At 38.5% G+C, this 20,005-nt stretch overlaps 1 protein-coding gene across 2 annotated transcripts; it reads right to left on the bottom strand.

The window, feature by feature from the left end:
* Positions 1-3,534: 3,534 nt before the first annotated feature.
* scarb2a (scavenger receptor class B, member 2a) lies at positions 3,535-18,401 on the bottom strand. Of its 2 annotated transcripts, XM_017452049.3 has the most exons (13): positions 17,847-18,398; positions 14,551-14,711; positions 13,945-14,092; positions 13,536-13,730; positions 12,506-12,597; positions 12,034-12,153; positions 11,698-11,876; positions 9,901-10,019; positions 9,472-9,545; positions 9,325-9,376; positions 9,033-9,185; positions 7,457-7,504; positions 3,535-7,004 (listed from the first exon to the last, which is right to left on the bottom strand). In XM_017452049.3, the coding sequence occupies exons 1-13, from the start codon at positions 17,964-17,966 to the stop codon at positions 6,873-6,875; spliced, it is 1,593 nt and encodes a 530-aa protein (XP_017307538.1). In that variant the 5' UTR covers positions 17,967-18,398; the 3' UTR covers positions 3,535-6,872. The 2 variants fall into 2 exon arrangements, with proteins under 2 accessions (XP_017307538.1, XP_047005691.1); XM_047149735.2 differs by lacking the exon at positions 7,457-7,504 and having other exon boundaries at positions 17,847-18,401.
* Between the last annotated feature and the right edge of the window lie 1,604 nt (positions 18,402-20,005).

The raw sequence follows: 20,005 nt of genomic DNA, 5'->3' as shown, positions 1-20,005 counted from the left end.
ACAAAATGTAAGATAAAAGCTAGGCAAACTGAGTAAACACAAAATGATAATGTTTTTTATTGAAGCAAAAAAGTTATCCTACACCAACTGGGCCTGTGCGAAAATGTATTTGCCCCCATAGTTACTAATTCCCCAAATCTATGAAACTGCATTCAGAATGAGGTTCAGCTGGACTAGAAAAAACCAGGCCTGATTACTACAAACCCTGTACAATCAAATAAACACTTAAATAGAACTTTTTCCAACAGCACGAAGTTGGTTAAAAGGTCTTACCCAGTAACACACTATGCCAAAGTTGAAAGAAATTCTAGAAATGGTGAGGAAGAAGGGGATTGAAATACATCAGTCTGGGAAGGGTTACAAATCTATTTCAAAGGCTCTGGGACTCCAGAGAATAACAGTGAGAGCCATTATCTCCAAATGGAAAAACTCAGCAGAGTAGTGAACCTTCCCAGAAGTGGCCGACCTTCCAAAAGTCCTCCAAGAGCAAAGAAACTACACATTCAGGAAGTCACAAAAGAGCCAATGACAACATCAAAGGACCTACAGGTCTATCCTGCATTAATAAAGGTCACTGTTCATGACTCCACTATCAGAAAGACACTGGGCAAAAGTGGCATCTATGGAGGAGTGGTGAGGTGAAAACCACTGCTAACCCAGAAGAACATTAAGGCTCGTCTGAATTTTGCCAAAAAACACATCTTGATGATCCTCAAACCTTTTGGGAGATTGTTCTGTGGACTGATGAGTTGAAAGTGGAACTGTTCGGAAGACAGGGGTCCCGTTACATCTGGCATATACCAAACACAGAATTCCACAAAAAGAACATCATACCTAAGGTCAAGCATGGTGGTGGAAGTGTGATGGTGTGGGGATGCTTTGCTGCTTCAGGGCCTGGGCAACTTGCAGTAATTGAGGAAAACATGAATTCAATTCTTTATCAGAAAATCCTAAAGGAGAATGTCCGGTCTTCAGTTCGTAACTTGAAACTCAAGCAAGACAATGATCCAAAGCATAGGAGTAAGTCCTAGTCCTAAAAGTAAGTGAAAGACTGATCTCCAGTTATCGGAAGAGTTCAGTTGCAGTTATTGCTGCTAAAGTTGGCACAAGCAGATTTTATGTTTAAGGGGGCAATTAGTTTTTCCCATCTGCGATAGGTGTTGGATAACTTTTTTTTTTTTTTTTTGCTTCAGTGTGTTTACTCAGGTTGCCTTTTTTTATGTTGTATTTCGGTTGAAGATATAAAACTATTTAGTATGAGATATACACAAAACCAGAAGAAATCAACTGCAAGTATTTTTCACAGCACTGTAGTTAGGTATTTGTGCCTATACATATGATTTTACAAAACAATGAACCTTTGTGAGATGTGTGAGGGTACACTGGCACAGTGTTCACTCACTGTATTTCTAAGCTAAGATGCATATGAATCAAATCATAGTGGATTATGTGTATTTCATGGACACTAGGGTACAACATATGTACACAACATACCATGGATTATGCATTACAGGATTAAATGAATGCCCTGGATATTCTCCACTATGTTTTCAACATGAAAATACAACATGTAAATAGTTCACTACTGACATAGTTTTGGATTTAGTGCAAGAAAAATGGCATGTTAAAGGAGAAAACTCTCATTCAGTATAATGGCTCTTTTTTTTTCAAACATGTAAATGCACAATAAAGGTACAGAGTACTCTGTGTCACATTAACCAATTTGAAAACCCTTTTCATCTCGGACCAGAATGTTTTACGTAGTAAGTTTGTGGTAAAGAATTTCATAATTTTTAACATAAACAGGCCAGAATCTCTTAACATGTGCTGTGATGCGACCCAGGCTACAAGATTTAGTTGTGTTTATATTGGAAGATGCTGAAGCTGAAGCTGGACCACACAAGCACCGCTTAACTCATACCCTTAGTTAATCTTACTCTTCATAAGAGTGTATTTTCTGAGGAAATTTTTTTTAAACATAAATATTTAAAGTAACTCCTTTTTTTTTTTTGGGGGGGGGGGGGGGGGGGGGGGGGGTAAAAAAACAACACTTAAATAACCTAGTTGCATAAGTGTGCTAATTATTAAACTAATTATTTGTTTGATTGGCTATTACACCACTCAGTCTTTTTGGGTGAGTCCATCAGCATGGCACATCTTGACTTGGTAATATTTTCCTATTCTTTCTTACAAAAACCATTCTAGATCCAACAAATTGTGAGGGCAACTCCTATGTACAACCCGCTTCAGATCACCCCACAGATTTTCAGTTGGATTCAGGTATGGACGCTGGATAGGACATTCAGAAACATTGATCTTCTTTTGGTTAAGCCATTCCTTTGTTGATATGGATGTATGCTTTGTGTCATTATCATGCTGAAAGGTGAAATTCCTTTATATCTTCAGTTTACTAGCGGACACCTGAAGGTTTTGCACTAAAATTGTAATTGTAGCTGTTCATGATTCTCTCTACCTTGATAAAAGCAACAGTTCTGGCTGAAGAAAAACAGCCCTTAAGCATGATGCTGCCACCACCATGCTTCACTGTGGGTATTGGGAACCTTTGATGATGTGCTTTTATTTGCACCAAACATACCTTTTGGAATTATTATACCTTTTGGAATTGGTCTCATCAGACCATACACATTTTGACACAAGGTTTGGGGTGATTTAGTTGAGCTTAGATGTTTTTTGTGAGAAAGGCTTCCATCTAGCCTCCCTACCCCATAGCCCAGACATGTGAAGAATACGAGAGATTGCTGTCACATGCAGAGAGTAGTCACTACTTGTCAGATATTCCTGCAGCTCCTTTAATGTTGCAGTAGATCTCTTGGCAGTGTCTTGTCCTTTGTACATTTTGAAGGGACGTCCTCTTTTTGGTGATGTCACTGTGGGGCTCCATTTTCTCCACTTGTTGATGATGGCTATTACAGTGTCCCATGGTACATCTAATGTTTTGGAAATTCTTTATAACCCTCTCCTAATCGATACCTTTCGACAGAGAAATCACGTACAGGCTTGGTCACATCTCTGAGGACCATGGGTTCAGCAGCCAGATGAAACCAAGATTATGTGAAGAAAATCCTACAGAAACAACTGGTCTTTATTTGGGGTTAATCATAATTTTATTGATGGCAACTGTATGATAACTACTTTTGAACATGAGATTGAATTTGATTATTCATTCAAAACACATCCACAGTTGTAAAAATACATACATCCATCCATCCAGGGTGTGTAGACATTTTATAACCACAGGAAGTATATTAAATAACAAAAACAATAGTGTCTGATTGCATATTTCCCCTCACTGTATTAGATTAGTATGCAGCGACATTCAATTAAGCCTCATTTTAATAAATAAATGTCATTTGAAAAATGTTCCTATACAAAATAAATGTAAGAATATCAACTGAAAAAGATTAATTTCAATGAATTATATTTTTTTTGTTTGTTTTTTAAAACACCCTATTCACCTGTAGTTGTTTATTGCCTTAAAAACAAACAGCACTGACAGAAGACTCATGAGACAGGTCAATTTGCAGTAAATGCAACTTTATTTTTTGCAAAGGACACTAAAAATTTTACAAAAAGGTATTGCAGAAACATTTGTGCAGTGTAAATTTTCAAAACTAAAATTGGATATTATTTTCAAATACACGTTGCGCCTAACATAAGGTGGGGATTGTCTTTTTCAGCAGCAAATATGAAATGATCAAAACCATCCTTCATCACATGGGGAAGGTGAACTGAAATGCAGGTGATGGAAAACACTGACTCTGCTACACCGTTTTAGTAAATTCCTAAAACTCAGTAAACAATGATGTAAATGGCACTAGAGTATCATCCTGAAGGAGGGCGTCATTCATCTAAGGGACCCAAAAAAAAAAAAAAAAAAAACCCCATTCTCTAGTGCCAGTATGGCACAAAGGCAATCCCCCTTTAAACTACACTCAGACACTCAGCCTTCCTATAGCACTCCACATCGGATAAAACAGTGCAGTGGCTTCTTAGGAAACTTGCGGTCATTACTCTCAAAATCTCATCCCTATAGAGAAAAGACACACAAGCCTTCTCAGTCACTGCCACTGAACTTACACATCATATACACACACTGTTTTAACGTCACAACTGTGGAACGACACTCAGAACCACATTAATCTCTGGAGAGAGAGGAAAGAAAATAGAAAGAAAAACTTGGGTGAGATATTAGAAAATGAGGAAGAACCAAAAGAATTAATACTATACAAAGTCCCGATAATGAACATATATCACTGAACATGTTACATAAATGTGTTTGAATACAAAAGCTTTACAAAAGTTCTCTTTACACAATGTATTGCTGTGTCAATACATAATACTGAGTTTTGTCACAGCGCTGAGAGTTGTTATAAACGCTGTAGAAATCTCCCTTAGTATTATCTGGAAAACACTGACTTACTTTTGCCTTTTGTCCTTGAATGTTGTAAATTGCCAAAAATTGATGGCACTATAGCTCTATCTGTGAAAGCAAATAAATGAGAGACAGCTATATCTAGAAGGTTATCTTTGGTCGAGCGTACAGCGGAGTGAAGCAATGAGAAGGTTTGGGCTCAAAAGTCAGTAGAAGTCAGTGTGGAAATGGCTCAGGTTGGAGAGCTTAAAAATTCAAGTCAGGACAAGTGGAATATTCCACTTTGGGGTAATGGGGACCAGCAGACTCGTCCACAGATTTCTAAGCTTAATCTTTTAAGGCCATTATTGGAAATCAGTGTACTTCTGACTGCAAAAGCACACCAAGAAGGCCATAGGTGTTCGCCTAAACGTTCCAGTTACTTTCCTCGCACCTCCGTTTGTTTACTAGCTAGAACGCTAAAACACTCAGTATGCACACTGCTATCCTCTTCCAGTTCAAAATTACAATTCAGGTCTAAACGGTTCGGCACAATACTGAATGAAACATAGGCCTTGGTGCCAACAAATAACAGAAAAGATGTAGAATGTAACATTTCCAAATCTGAGATTATGGACCGATAAAATTCACAATTTGTTTAAGATGGTACCACATCATTTAACGTGGTATGGCTCCATAATAAATCAGACTTTGTTCAAATGAATATGAAATTCTTCATAATAATACGACTGTACTGCTGTGCAGCATTTGTTAGCAGAAACGATATGCAGAAGAAGACTAGACTTTGTATCAGTACATACAAAGAAAAAACAAAAAAAGGAGATACAGAGAGAAAATTAAAGCATACACAGATAAACAGACATTTGAGCACGTATCTGAAATGCAAGTGAGGACCACTGCACTGAATTACACAAAATGTGCAGGACCATTTTTTAAAGCAAAAGTGCACTTTTTTCCCTTTGCCAAGTAGACTTTTTCTGGCATTTAAACTCTCTTCTCAAATGCATCAGGTTTCAACATCATGGATAGAATCAACAGCAACAAATTCAACAGGACATACAGTGTTTCAAAGTGCCAGATCTATCGATCGTGGGTCTTAATTCTCCTATTGCCTCACAGAGATGAACTGAAGTAACATGTGCACATAACATACAGAACTGGATTTTTTTCAGTCGTCAGCCCTCAAAGTCACTAGAGATAAGAGGCTGTAAACAAACCGCCTGAGTAAAGGAGGTCAATCTAGTTGTGCATTCTCTGAGTTGGAGATTAGACGCCTTAAACAGGACACGAGGGCTTGATTGAGGACTTGCCGATGTTTGGACTACAGACTGGAGTTGATCGCAGGCGGTCTGATGCTACTTTATTACAAAAGCCCATTCGCACAGCAAACTCACACGTGTAAGGCAGAGAGAGGGTTCAAGTCTCACTTGCGCTATAAGTAAGCTTGCTTTTCCTTTACTTTCGGAAAAAAGAGGAACGAAAGCTCGTTTTCACAGCACGAAAGAGGAGACCCTCTGACTCGGGCATAGGCTGAAGGAGTGAGCACCCTACAGGCAGTTTATCCAGACATTTTAACTTTTTTACTAAGGACCTTTGAAATTTAGTGACCGTTACTTGGCACTGTATGACGCTTAAGAGAGCACGCTGCTCTTCAGAAATCAGCTCACAGCACGTACGCAAGCACCAACATGCCTGCCTTTCTACACATACATACAAAAACCCCAGACACACACACAATCACACCCCACGACCATGACTGCACTCAACCCTTTAGCTTTTTAAAAACTCCTTGATGAGACAAACAATAAAGTTTGCCTTATATTCTAGGAAACATTAAGATATGGCAAATAAAGAGCTTTGTTAGATGAAGTCTAACGCACAGGCGGGCAGACTTCAATACAGTAGTGTGGCAATAATCTTTCATCGTACATTTTAAACAGCCCTGCCGAGGCCTAAACACTGGTGCTCAAGATAGCTCCTGCTAGCAGCCTGGATGTGTTCACGCAAAAACACTCGCTCTTTGTTCACAGCCCTAATAAACAGGGTTTAAACAGAATCTACAAACTGGTGAACATGCACATGGGCATATGGTCCCAAAAGGCGAGCAGGTGTTATTAATTCACTTTGTGTGTAGTCAACAATAGTGTCAGAGTCAGTAGACCTGGAGGACATGACTAGATAAACAGCACTGTGTTTTCGAGTAGTACGATTTTAATCTCGTCAAAAAATATGGCAGGTCGAGAGGGCCATGCTTGAACAGCAAAAAAAAAAAAAAAAAAAAAAAAAAAAATGGCGGCAAAGGAGAGGTGGGTCCATCAAGACGGCCATAGAAAGAAGTGGTGTCTTGTTCGACAGTGGTGTTTCCAGGAGCTGACCTGCCTGAACATGTTGCACAGTGGAAAGAATCAAAAGGTGAAAAGCGGAAGAGAGAGTCACACATGTGGATCCCCTTAACAGGAACACCACACAGTGATCTTTATCAACACTTCTGAGCTTCCACTGGTGACATGGCGATGTAGGAGCCGTTCTTCAGAGGCTGGTTGCTGTGGGACTCAGGAGACTCATCCGATTTGTTGCTGACCGGAGTGTAGGCCGTATCGTCTTTCGACGTCTGCCAGAACATACAGGAAGCGAGTTTACAATGCTTGAAATGGTGAAAGTGTTAACTATAACAGCAGTCTTGTTCCACTGTACATCTAAACCAAGTTTAACCCCCCCCCCCCCCCCCCCCCCCCCCCCGTTCATCTACAAAATATATCTAATAATCTAATACATCTAAAAGAAATGTCAAAGTGATCGAACACAGAACTATAAAACAAATCTATATTCAACCTAAAAGGACCATGCAAAATACAGCAATGAACATGATTTGCAGAAACAAATGCATGTACGTGTTAACCTTTCTATTTTTTTTTTTTATTTTTTTTTATCTTGAAAGAAACAGGTACTCAAAGTAAAATCATAACTAGCTAAATTAAGAAGCACCTCATATAATCAGAGTTAAATTATGAAACAGGCAAATAGTGAGCAAATGAAAGGAAAAAAGGGGAAGTATCGACTTACAGCAAAAGAATGAAAAGCTTCGGTAAAATCAATACGTTTTACTTCATTCTGAACAGGAACAACAAAAAAAGAGGGGGAGGGAGAATGTTACTGAAAATGAAAACATGGCAGTATTACGCAGGAAAATACACTTTGATTTGCATACAAAACATTTTAAAAAATCTGTAACCTACTATATAATATAAATAGAGCAGGCCCTTTTCACTTCTATTTACTTTTTTTTTTTTTTTTTTTTTTTTTTAAACTGGTGCAGTGGTTCATGGGTAGTGGTAAAAAGTTTCAACGTATTAGTTAAAGAGCACATGCATTGACAGCCTCATGCACTTGATTCTTCATGCAGGTGGATAGGAAGGGAACATAAAGAAAACAATAATGCTTTGCGTGTTATCGCCTAACCAAAAGGACGCCTACTGGGTGCTGCCGAGTGTGTTAGAGAGGTTTTGTATTTCTTTGAATGAATGTGACACACCTTACTGCCTACTGAGAAACAGGGACTTCCTTAAAGAGAACCTTTTTGCTTTAGTTACATTTCCTGTGGCTTCATAACAGTGTCTGTTTACAGCCTTGGAAACCAAACAAAGTGAGCTACTGCTATCAGTTAAAATGCCTTAGTAAATAAAATAAAAAAAAAACCCCCATCTATAAATTACCAGACCCACACGGTAGTTTGTCACGGACAATAATTAGACTGATGTGCTACACCATTTACAACACAAAACACGTGCTGCTTATCTATTCTTATCTATAGCTCAACCTTCACGAGTCCCGATCACACGCACACTGCCAGCCTCATGCAAAACATAGTACAAACAGGTTTTAGATTTGTATGAAAAGGTGACCAAATGAGACGCAACTGTTTGCTGAAGTTGTTTTTCCCCCACTTCCCCGGTTACATGATTTGCTGACTGTAAAAGCTTTAGACAAACATTAGCATAATTGCAATTGCATCTTTCTAATTGCATAAGTATTAGCAATTAGAAAGATGCTACTGTACGTAACTCAAAACATAGCTATTCTCAAATACTAATTTTGATCATTGTTTATTTGTTAGATTCCAGCAGTTGCTCTCAGTTTGATGCGAACATTTAAAATCCCATGGATGCACGACCACAGCAGCGTCGATCGAACGCACAGCCATTAATAAAGCATTTTAACCAGTACACATTGCTAGAGAATGCCCCCTTCATGAAGATGTGCTCATTCATATCAAATTAATATCTGGACTGTAGAAAAGGCAACAGTAATAGAACAATTAATGTGAAATTAATTAATTAATTAAAAGAAAATAAACTAGATTGTTATATGTATGTAAGTTAAGTGTCTCACATGCAATTTTAGAGACATTGTCTAAAACATCAACAACTCGCACATGAAATCAGACTTATTCGATAAAGTGATACTGTGTTTCCTTAAAGCAGACAAATTTAGGAAAAGGTTTCTCGTACTTGTCCTGAAAATATTGTAATTCTTATAACTTGAATATAACTGCTAAACATGTTTTGGGTAAGTTTGTAAACAGGCACTTGTATAAAACTAGAGGAAAAAAATAAAAATAAAAAATAAAAAGGCATCGTACCTTTCTTTGACGGTTCCTGCACACCAAGAAAATGAAGATGAGCAGTAAAATGGCACCCATGCCCACAATGATGACAGGGAAGTTAGACACTATTGTTATGATCAGCAGCAGAGTTTTCATTTGGGAGGCAGAGGCATCATCGATGGTTGCCGTCTGGAAAAAGGCAAGGACTGAATATTTATACAAGGAAAACTGTCTGTAACCTGTGACCAAAACAGTGCCATAGATAAGGCAAAAAAAATAAAATAAATAAATAATATTTAAAAAAAAAAAAAAGGGCCAAGGCTCATACCTCATTGACGTACATAATTGGGAAGATGGTTTCGTTCAGGAGACGTGTCTGACTGCAAAATGGGAAACATTTTTACATAACCAAGGTTTCGCAATGGAATGTTATGACATAGACAACAATTCTGAGACATGGGCAGTTGGTACTTACGGGAAGCCAGGTACCCTCTTCATTAAAACATTGAGCTGGGCTCTCTTACAGGCACGAATAGGGACCCCAGTCGTCTGGAACAAAAGTATTACAGTAAACCATTTATAAAAAAAAGTGTACATCCAATAGTAATATAACATTTTTGGACTAAACGTCACAGATTCATGCAAAACTTTCAAAAGAAGGTTAGCTTCAAACACCCAATTAAAACCATTTTTACACAGACATGTGGGGACCATCAAACCATCAGCCTAAATGGTCTCAGTCTCCCCCACAAACCCATTCCTGTTTTTAGTCAGAAGAGGTCATAGGCTATATTAAGTTACAAAAAATATGTTCAGTGTAAACAGCTGAATGGTGAATAAATAGATCAGCTAATTATTCCCAACAACATTATCAAGAGCTTGCTAATATCATAACCCAGCTTACCGGGTTAAGGTCAAGGTACGTTTCGTGCTCTTCCTTGTTTGGGCTCATCCCATCAATGGCCTTAATGTACTTCTCATCAGCTTGGTAGAAATGTGGGAATGAAACAACTATAGGTGCTCCTATAAATTTGGGGGGGGGGGGGGGGGGGGGGTAGAAAACATGTAAAATCATAAGGAATCAGTCTCCAAAAAATGTTCAGCCATTTTATAGGAAAGGTGAAAATAATCAATCTGCAAATTTAATGAACTTTCACCCCAAGATACACCAAATCTGCTGGCAACCGGTTATAACAGGACAGTGACCTGTCAAACTTCCACAGGCAAGAAAGAAAATTCCACATTTTATTTGCTTTCTGCGACTTTGACCGTTGCCTAAATATACCCCCAGCTAGTGTAAAATCCAACGGTGCAACAGGTTCTGCAAATATTTTACTTCTCAAACTAAAGTTTCACTTGAAGCATTATTTCAAACTAATCAAGACATGTGAAGTGTTTTTATATGAAAAAAAAATAAAAAAATAAAAAAATAAAAAAATAAAAAATTACATGGATGAGTCATCATTAGAGCTGTCACATGACCATCAGAGGCAAAAAAAAAAAAAGAAAAAAGAAAAAAAGAAAAGAAAAAAACCCCACTGCTATCAGCATGACGACTTATTGAGGAAGCAATAAAGAGAACAGCATGCCTATGTCCCAATCAAGCTGCTATTAAATGTCAAGTCTGGAGTGCTTGGTTCTGAATTGGAGTTACTTATTAAACGTTTGTGTACTGAACTCTGATTTCTGTCACAGTGCAGGAGAGAGCAAATACACACAGACAGAGCAGAGATGAAGTGGAGTTGAGAGGCTACTAATGCTGGTCAGAGAACAAAAAGCACATGTAAACATCTCTAAGTCCTTTCTGACATGGACTTCAACAGGCCATGTTTCTTTTTTATTTCCACAAAGTGTTTACGCACACGCACACTTTACTTTTTATTTAAACACAAAATGTCAGAACACTAAAAAAATTTTTTTTTAAACATTACAAATTATTATTTTTTTTTTAACTTTAATAGGCCATGGCTATTTTACTTTAATTAACTTGACTTGTAAGTGAAGTGTAGACCATGGTGAGTTATGGGAAAGGAAATGCACGTATCTCAGTGCTCACACAACTGAACTGCTCTCACACTCGTGTCAGCGCTCACAATTCATAGTTGTATTTATTTATTTTATTTTATTTTTAATACTAACCATCATAGGATGAATCTGCTTTTGCAATAGACATGTGTACTATAGTAGCACACAGTGTCTCAGTTAACCATTACCGGCCACAAGCCTAGAACAGAACAGGATTGAACCGGTTTCCCTGGAGCTGTGAGGCGGCAAAACTACCCCTTCCATAGCTTCTGCAGTTGAATGCGTTAACCTTCATGTGACTTATTGAGCCAGTTGGTGCATTTCTTCAAAAGTAATGATTTACTGCTGTGTTTTAGGATGTTCAGCACAAACTTCCAAAGACATTTGTCTTAAAGGGTATGCATAGGATCAAATTATACGGCAATTGCATGTTTGTACACTAAAGCACACTCAGGCAAGGTTTTTTTTTGTTTTTGTTTTTTTTTTTTAAATGTACAATGTTCTGAGTGGTGAATGTATTGCTTTGGGGTTTTTTTTTTTTTTTTTTTTTTAATCCTGCAACAAGTTTTTGTGATAATCTAAAATTTCACAGTACTTAAACAGCAAGTCATTGAACACGACAGGACAGTATGGCGTGACTGATTGGATGTACTTCAACCATGTCCTTGGCCCTTACCTTCACGACACACGCTGACTTTAAGCACTCCTTTACTCAGGCATTGATTAGCAGGCACGCAGAAGCCAGCGTTGGAGGGATTCTCATTCGGAGCAGCTAGGACATCAGGGGGAGGAGCGAAGCGGAATGCTGGAATCCCCTTCACCTCGGTATCATGCACATATCCCAGATGGATCGACCTGCATACGGGAAAAACAATGTATTGAGGACGCTTAAATGTCGTGTAATCATTTGAACACAACTATAAGTAGTGAAGGGAACTGGGTGTGTGTGTGAGACATTTAAATTGACGACGACTAGGACAGTTCTTAGCAGAGGTCTCGACGTGTAGTGTACCTGCAGAGATCCGCAGCAAAGATGTAGAGCAGCTCGTCTCTGGACAGGAAGGTGTGGAACACGCTGCCATCTGTGCCATTAATCATGTTGCTCTGCTCCGATGACCACCAGGTCATCTTTCTGCAAAAACGGGATGAGAAAGAATCCATGCATTTATTTTAAGTATAAAGAAAGTACACTAACTGGGCTGAGAAAGCGGTGTTCATGTTCAATATATGCATAATCATTCATTTTTATTGATCAGTTAAAAAAAAGGAAATCTTTTTTTCTTAAAGAATATTAGATATGACACTAAAGTGAAGCATGGGAATGTGAGCAGTCCGTGTTTTTTTTTTTTTTTGCTTGGCACATACGCAATGCAAGCATCTAAAGTTCAGCAAGCAAAAGTTGAGACAAGGCCATTTCTCTGGGTAAACAAATATTCACACAAGCCAACTAGACCAAGGGGAACGTCACACAAAGCACTGGGTACCTTATTCCATTCCAGGTGTCGATCTTGCCGTAGTCCATGTAGTTCTTCTCTCCAGTATGGAAGACAAATTCACCTTCATGGGTTCCATTTTTCTAATTAAAAATGATCCAAGAAAAAAAAAAAATTATTAATTATCAGACGGCAGCAAAACACCAGAGACCTAGATATGGCAACCTGGGGTTTTGGGGGGGGGGCTGTGGTTTTCATTCATTTTTGTCTAATTAGTTACAGTTACATTTATATAGCGCTTTTCTAGACACTCAAATCACTTTACATAGTGTGGGGGGGATGCCACGGAGCCACAGAGTGCCAGAATGCCCACCAGCTATTAGTGGAGACAATAGAGTGATGTAGCCAATTCAAAGATGGGGATTACTGGGGGGGGCCATGATGGAGAAGGACCAATGGGAGAATTTCACCAGGACACCAGGGTTATACCCCTACTTTTTACAAGAAGGGTCGTGGGATTTATATGCTGTTTCTACAGTATAGTGTCACTACATCCCCGTCACTATACTGGGGCATTATGACCCATACAATACACAGGGTGAGCACCCCCTGCTGGCCTCACAAATACCACTTCCAGCAGCAACCTTAGTTTTCCCCAGAAGGTCTCCATCTATGTACTAGCCAGACTCAAACTTGCTTAGCTTCAGTGGGAAACCAGGCAAGATACAGGGAGATATGGCTCTGGCATTTAATTACATGTTGCATTTAATGATAGGAGAGTCTACTAAAGCCATACCCAATCAAGATTAGCCAGGTCATCAATTTCTAAGAACACTTTTTCTCTGTATAGGCAACACCGACAAATATTACACAGGGTGACGTATTTGTGTGTATTTATGTTGCTGTTACGGCGGGTGCTACAGCTAAGACAAGGACCTGCCCTGACAGGCCTGTACGGCGGTTTTGTCAATGTTGTAATCCCAAATTTCTTGACTAAGAAGGATTTCCTGTAATCTTTATTTTGATTGCTATTGTTTCTGAGATGTTTTCATTCTAAAGCAAAATCTTTTAAAATTCTCACCTTGTACATGAGGCCAAAGTATTCATCCACCTCAGGCTTCAAGGTATGAAGTTTAGTCATCAGTGGATCCTTGAAACCCCACAGAAACTCGTGCACGGTGCGCGTCATGAACATTTCAACACCCAGAGATTTTATGTATATAGAGACAAACGAGCGGATGAAAAAAGAATAGGAATTCATTTCATTCATGACGGCCTGTAGAGAAATATGGGAGTTAGAGATAAGGGTGAACTCGTGTTCAGTACAGTTGTCATCAGGCAATATAATATAATATAACATAACATAACATAACATAACATAACATAACATAATATATATCTCACACACACTCACCAAAACATATGGTTTGATCAATTAAGTGATAATGTGTAATGGCCAGTTCCACAAAAAAAAATAAATCCAAACTTACTATGAATGGGATGTTGGGAGTGGTCAAGAGGTCCACCTCAGGGTCTCCGACAGACATTTCCGGAAGAAACACGAAACTCTTGGGATTCGTGGCAAAGACCTTGGTGCCATTTTCCAAGAATGTCACGTTCTCTCTGGGCCTGTATTCCCTGATTACACGAGGAGAGACATTGGGTCAACTGTTTAAAATTCCGACAGTAAATAGTACACTGCAGCATGTAATCAACGAACAACTTGTTGGCCAAAAGGCATTCTGTGCCAAATCACTCTTTTGCTGACACCTAATCATTCAAGTTCTATGATGTCTGTCATAGTAAATGTTTCCCTCTATTTATCATCTCCACCCTTGACTTCCTCTTTTCTCCAAGTCATTTCCGGATCCTGTTTGCCGTTTCATTGTGGTCCATCTACATGGCATCAGGAACAATTAGATATGACTTAAAAAATAAACAGACAAGAGCTGAGTGCTGGGCTTTTCAAACTTTTCAAAAAAAAAAAAAAAGAAGAAACAGAACTGCCTAACAAATTACTTGATTCCCAGAAAGACAAAAATAAACAGAAAAAAACCTGAGCACTTCAAGCTTGGCATACAAAGTGTTTTCCTTACCTGTATGTATAAGGACCCATTTGTGTGACATGAGGCTTTGCCATGCCAGCCAAGAACTCTTCAGGGTTAGTTACATTGAAGAAGAAATACTGCATGTAAACTGGGGGTGGAGGGTTTATCCAGCCACCCAGTACTCGACTGTTTTCACCCAGGGTGATCTCCTGAAAAGTCAAGATGTACATTAGTAATTCTGTAGAAGATTGAACACCTCTCAAAGAAAATATGAGGATGATCATTAAACATCTTTCACAAAAATTAAGACCTTTAAGCCATTAACCATGTCACATTCTCAGTACTTCCTAATATTGACTTAACCTCTCCCGAAACTTAAACGAAGCTGCCTGTTTACACAGTTCAGTTCAGTTCAGGTTAGTGGAGTTCTGCCCTAATAAATAATGCTGTTTAAAGTTCACTAGGTCTGTAGGGTTTTGGGGTAATATGTCAAATGATATCCACGTGCTGTGCTGAGGAAATCCAAAGGAACAGAGACAAAGCAGTCAGCCAAATGGGAAAAAGACAATGTCTAGTCAGCAGACAGCTTTGTCTTGGTTCTTAGAAACCTTTATCTATCCCATCAGCTGAAATCCAAAACAGGGAAGTTAATGCTATTTTTTTTACTTCTTTAAACAGCTGCTTCATTATAATAAAAAAAATCTTGGCCTTCGTAATCATAGAATTCTGTTGTTTCATGGTTATGCAACAGAAGAAGAAAAAAATATCCATCCACTGGCCATCAAGCCATGATTGTGTAAATGTGAAATCTGTTAAATTACACAAAAAGCACTCGCATTAGAAACGTGTGATCCAAGGAAATGTTATTCACCTAGAAGAAAGGAAATATTTTCGAATGAATAATCTATTATAATTTCAACGCCATTTTAAGCCTATAAGGAAAACTACAGCCGATCATCATACACTTATTACTGCATCGAATACAAGAGAACTACTGAAGTTGTTGGTTCATAAGGGCCGCTCAGAAATACAGTGAAACATCTCACTGTTGTTTATCTAAAAAGACACACATATACATATACATATATACATATACACATATATATATATATATATATATATATATATATATATATATATATATATATACACACACACACACACACACACACACATACAAAAAAATAAAAAAAATAAAAAAAAGGGATCCTTTCAGAAGGACTTACTGGTTGCTTTCCTTGCACTGTGAGCGAAGTATGATGTACTTCAGAAAGTTTCCATTAAACATGCTCTTTCATCTATGACAGGACACGGTTCAGCAAGGCCACACAGCTCGTTACAATAGGCCTGCTTTGATTCAGGCTTACTGAAATGCTGAGCTAACCTTCCAACATGCCTATGTATGTTTTATTTAGGCTGACTGGCTTGTAACAAATATGTCAAATTCTCAGAATTTAATCACACCACACCCAAGTGTTTAATTTTTAATCATGTCATGAATATGGAGCACCTCAAATATATTTATTTAGGTTTGGAAGGTTGCGTGTCCTCACCAAAAAGATGCATTTCATGCTTCATGAAGAGAATAACAGTGTTTTGACATTTTCCAGGCGTTTACGATAACCCTTAAACCAACTGGCCATGCCACCAGCCTTGAAAATAAAGGTCTAGAAATGTCCTTCAAAGTGGTACTGAACATTAAACAAAATAAAGGGTCTGTAGAACCTTCACCTTCCACGGTGACTAATAGTGACTATTTTGCGTGTTTTTGCAGTTGTCCTCCCCCCTCCCCCGTTTCTACCTAAAAGGCCAAGCACACTGAACAGTCTTGAAATTACAACAAGAAAGAACATGTAATGACAGAAAAAAACTGGTTTAGGTACTGTTGGGAAATTATTTGGCTAGAAATTATTAACCGACATTATAAATACACTATACTATACATTATAGGAAGAAGGTCAAAAAGTAAAAAAAAAAAAAAGTTCATTTACAAACATATTACAAATGTAGACAAGAAATGAGCCAGTATGTATGTACAATAATATGTTCCTAACGTCTTATGCTACATGTTTAGGGAAGACAAAAGACACTGTCATGGTTTACATCTACAATAAGTACAAGCAAAACAACTTCGCTCATTCCACAACCAGTTCAAGAAATACACAGGCCCTGAGGGCTTGAAAAGTGGCTCACGTTGTCCTCTAAACCAGTTCAAATAAAAGGTTTCAAACTAAGGGCGATACTGCAAATATATCCTAACACGGTACTTGAAAATTTGAGAGGGAAGAAAGTAAGGTCTAAATCAACTAGTTTGGAGTTGGTTGCTATAATGATGATACACACAATATTCACAGAAAAGCATACTTTGATAATGATATATCACAATATCCCCCAGTTGTGGACTTAACAATTAACTCCTGAGTGAAATTTCACACACACACACACACACACACACACACACACACACACACACACACACACACACTCCACCTGAAATTCCACCTATATGGGAGAGTTAGTTTTCTCCAAGCACTCCTGAATGAGATTTCCACCCTAGCTTTACCAGCTATAAGACCCCTCACCCCGATTGAGTGAGTGAGTGAGAGAACACTACACCTCCCCCAACCATTAAAGCCAGCTACAGCCTCACTCAATCTCTTTAGAATAGAGGACGAAACAGCTGCTCCACGCTTTAAAGAGAGAGAGAGAGAGAGAGAGAGAGAGAGAGAGAGAAAACCCCGCATATATTGTGAAAACGAAAGAGTTGTTTAAGATAGATGAGGAGAAAAGGAACGAGATGCACACAGTGTTTCTCCGCATCCGATACCCACACGTCAGGTGGCCAGGAGAGGTTAGGATTAGCATCACACGCTCGGTTAATGAGCTGAATTGATTAGCATGTGAGAGGGTATGGTGTGAAATTACAATAAAATAAAAACAAAAACACGAGAAACATTTGTGGTAAAAAAAAAAAAAAAGACTTTCCTACAAGCAGGACCATGTATAACAGAATTAATTCTGACAAACAAAAAGAAACATTGCAGGGATACCAGTGGTGAACTAAACACAAACACATTAAACATTAAAGCGCTACTGTATAAAATTCCCCTCACTGTTTCTGTATAACTTTATAACTACACCAAGCTAGCTGTTTGTATGTTAGCTACTGTGGGTTTGTACAGGAGCTACACCCGGCTCTGTGTTAGCTAACCCTACGTGCTGGATTCAGACCAGGGTACAAGAGTTAACGGCTAGATTCAACGTTCAATTTAAACCGTTTGAAAGACACCAGAAGAAAATATACATATACTTTAAAAAAGAAGAGAAAAACAAAACCACTTTACCTTTTTTATCCTCTCCTGAATCATTGTTTGGAAGACTTGAGCCACCATCAGGGCGATTCCCACTATGAGCAGATGAGCGCACACAATCCCGGTGGCGTAAATGGCACAAGATCTTCTCATGTTGGCTAAAATTAGTTATAACTAATACTGAATTTAAATGTAAAAATCTTTAGAGGAGAGATAACGGTTATAACGGTTATAACGGACTCGTCCTCAGCTCGGAATATCACTGCGGAAGCCGCGTGCAGGCTCGTGCTCAGGAACCCGGCGTGTAAATTACAGTTAGCGTTCTAAAACACTGGAATAAAGTACGTTCGATATTGAAAATTCGATATTCGCGGAAATTAAGGGACCGTCTCTTAAATTACATACGACATTGTCATACACGTTGGAAAACACCAAACTCTCCCACACCGAGTAACGGGAGAAGGAAGTGTGTGTGAGAGAGTCTGATGCTACAGAATGGACTTAATCAGCTAAAGGTTAAAGCGCAGAGTGCCGGAGGAGGACCTGAGCAACCCCCTTTTACTACTCTGTCTCTGAAGGCAGTCATGCGAAAACCCGGTGTGGGGCGGTGGGTGTGTCCATGTTCAAATAGTCCCGTGACTCTCTCACAGCTGATGTCACACATATTTAATTGGCTTTAAAAAGAAACGATATCTCCAGCTCTCAGTTAAACGCGGGTATAAATATTGGCATTAATGTGCTTTCCCTATCGTCAGCTACATCCGTTTCTAAATAATTATCATAGCAGAAAGTTTGTTATACCTTTATCAACTTTGCATAACGCTGTTTAATCTGAGTCATGCAAACCTACTTTAATTACTATAACCATATCGACAGAATTTTTAACAGCCCTGTTCCCACTGAATAGCGGTTACATGGGTGTGTTTGTGTGACAGTTAGACCGTTATGTCATTTCCCCGCTCCACTATGTGCTGTCATGTCACCTTAAACAGCGGCTCAGTGAACATGAATAATGTCCGCCTCACAAGGCGAGTGATGCTTTTCGTAAACCGTTGGTTCAAAGAAATCGCACTTTGATTGGTTGACGTTTTCCCGGACCACCGCGATAACCCCGCCCCAGAGAAACGTGATTGGTCTGAGGCGCAGGAGCGCGATGCAGAATTTGATCGACTGATTTCGGGGCGGGGCTTATTTAAAGGAGGACCACGCACGTTGCAAATTGGCTTTTTTTTGTCATCCTGACAGAACCGACTACAGAGGTAAAGCAGAGTAATGAAAACCGTGTTTTATTGGCCTGTAAACGCGCACATTCCTTAGCCTATTGAGCATTAATATTTTTTTTTTCTAATCTTGTTGTCTATGTAGAGACAGCTGTGGTATGTATATATATATATATATATATATATATATATATATATATATATATATATATATATATACACACACACACACACACACACACACACACACACACACACACACATATATATATATATATATATATGTAAATTTGAATATTGTGGGAAAAGTTTATTTTCTTCCGTAATATATATATATATTTTTTTAAAGTTGAACTTTAATATATTCTAGATTCATTACACATAAAGTGAAATATTTCAAGCATGTCTTTGTTTTAATGTTGATGATTATGGCTTATAGCTCATAGATTATGATTTTATATATATATATATATATATATATATATATATATGACACCCACACACACACACACTGCACATTCATGCAGTTATCTAACAACCAATCATGTGGCAGCTTCTGACCTTTCTTAGCAACAAGGTGTTTCCACCCTGCAGAGCTGTTGCTCACTCACTGTTTTTTGTTTTTCGCACCATTCTTTATAAACTCTAGAGACTGTTGTGTGTGAAATTCCCAGGACATCGGCAGTTTCAGAAATACTTAAACCAGTCCTTCTGGTACCAAAATCCATGCCCCGGATCACAAAGTGACAAAGATCATACGTTTTCCCAACTCTGATGTTTGATGTGAACTTTAACTGTTCACTTTAAAAGTTCTTCACCTGTATCTGCATGGTTGTTGTTTTTTTGGGGGTTTTTTTGGGTGGGGGCGTGGGGGGGGCGGGTTGCATTGTACTGCTGCCACATGATTGGCTGATTAGATAACTGCATAAATGTTCAGTTGTACAGGTGTTCCTAATAAAGTGGACAGTGAAG

Source organism: Ictalurus punctatus, chromosome 22, assembly GCF_001660625.3.
Source record: "Ictalurus punctatus breed USDA103 chromosome 22, Coco_2.0, whole genome shotgun sequence".
Taxonomy (NCBI): domain Eukaryota; kingdom Metazoa; phylum Chordata; class Actinopteri; order Siluriformes; family Ictaluridae; genus Ictalurus; species Ictalurus punctatus.
The sequence above is the reverse complement of the archived record's forward strand: the minus strand, read 5'-3'. Positions and strand labels throughout refer to the sequence as shown.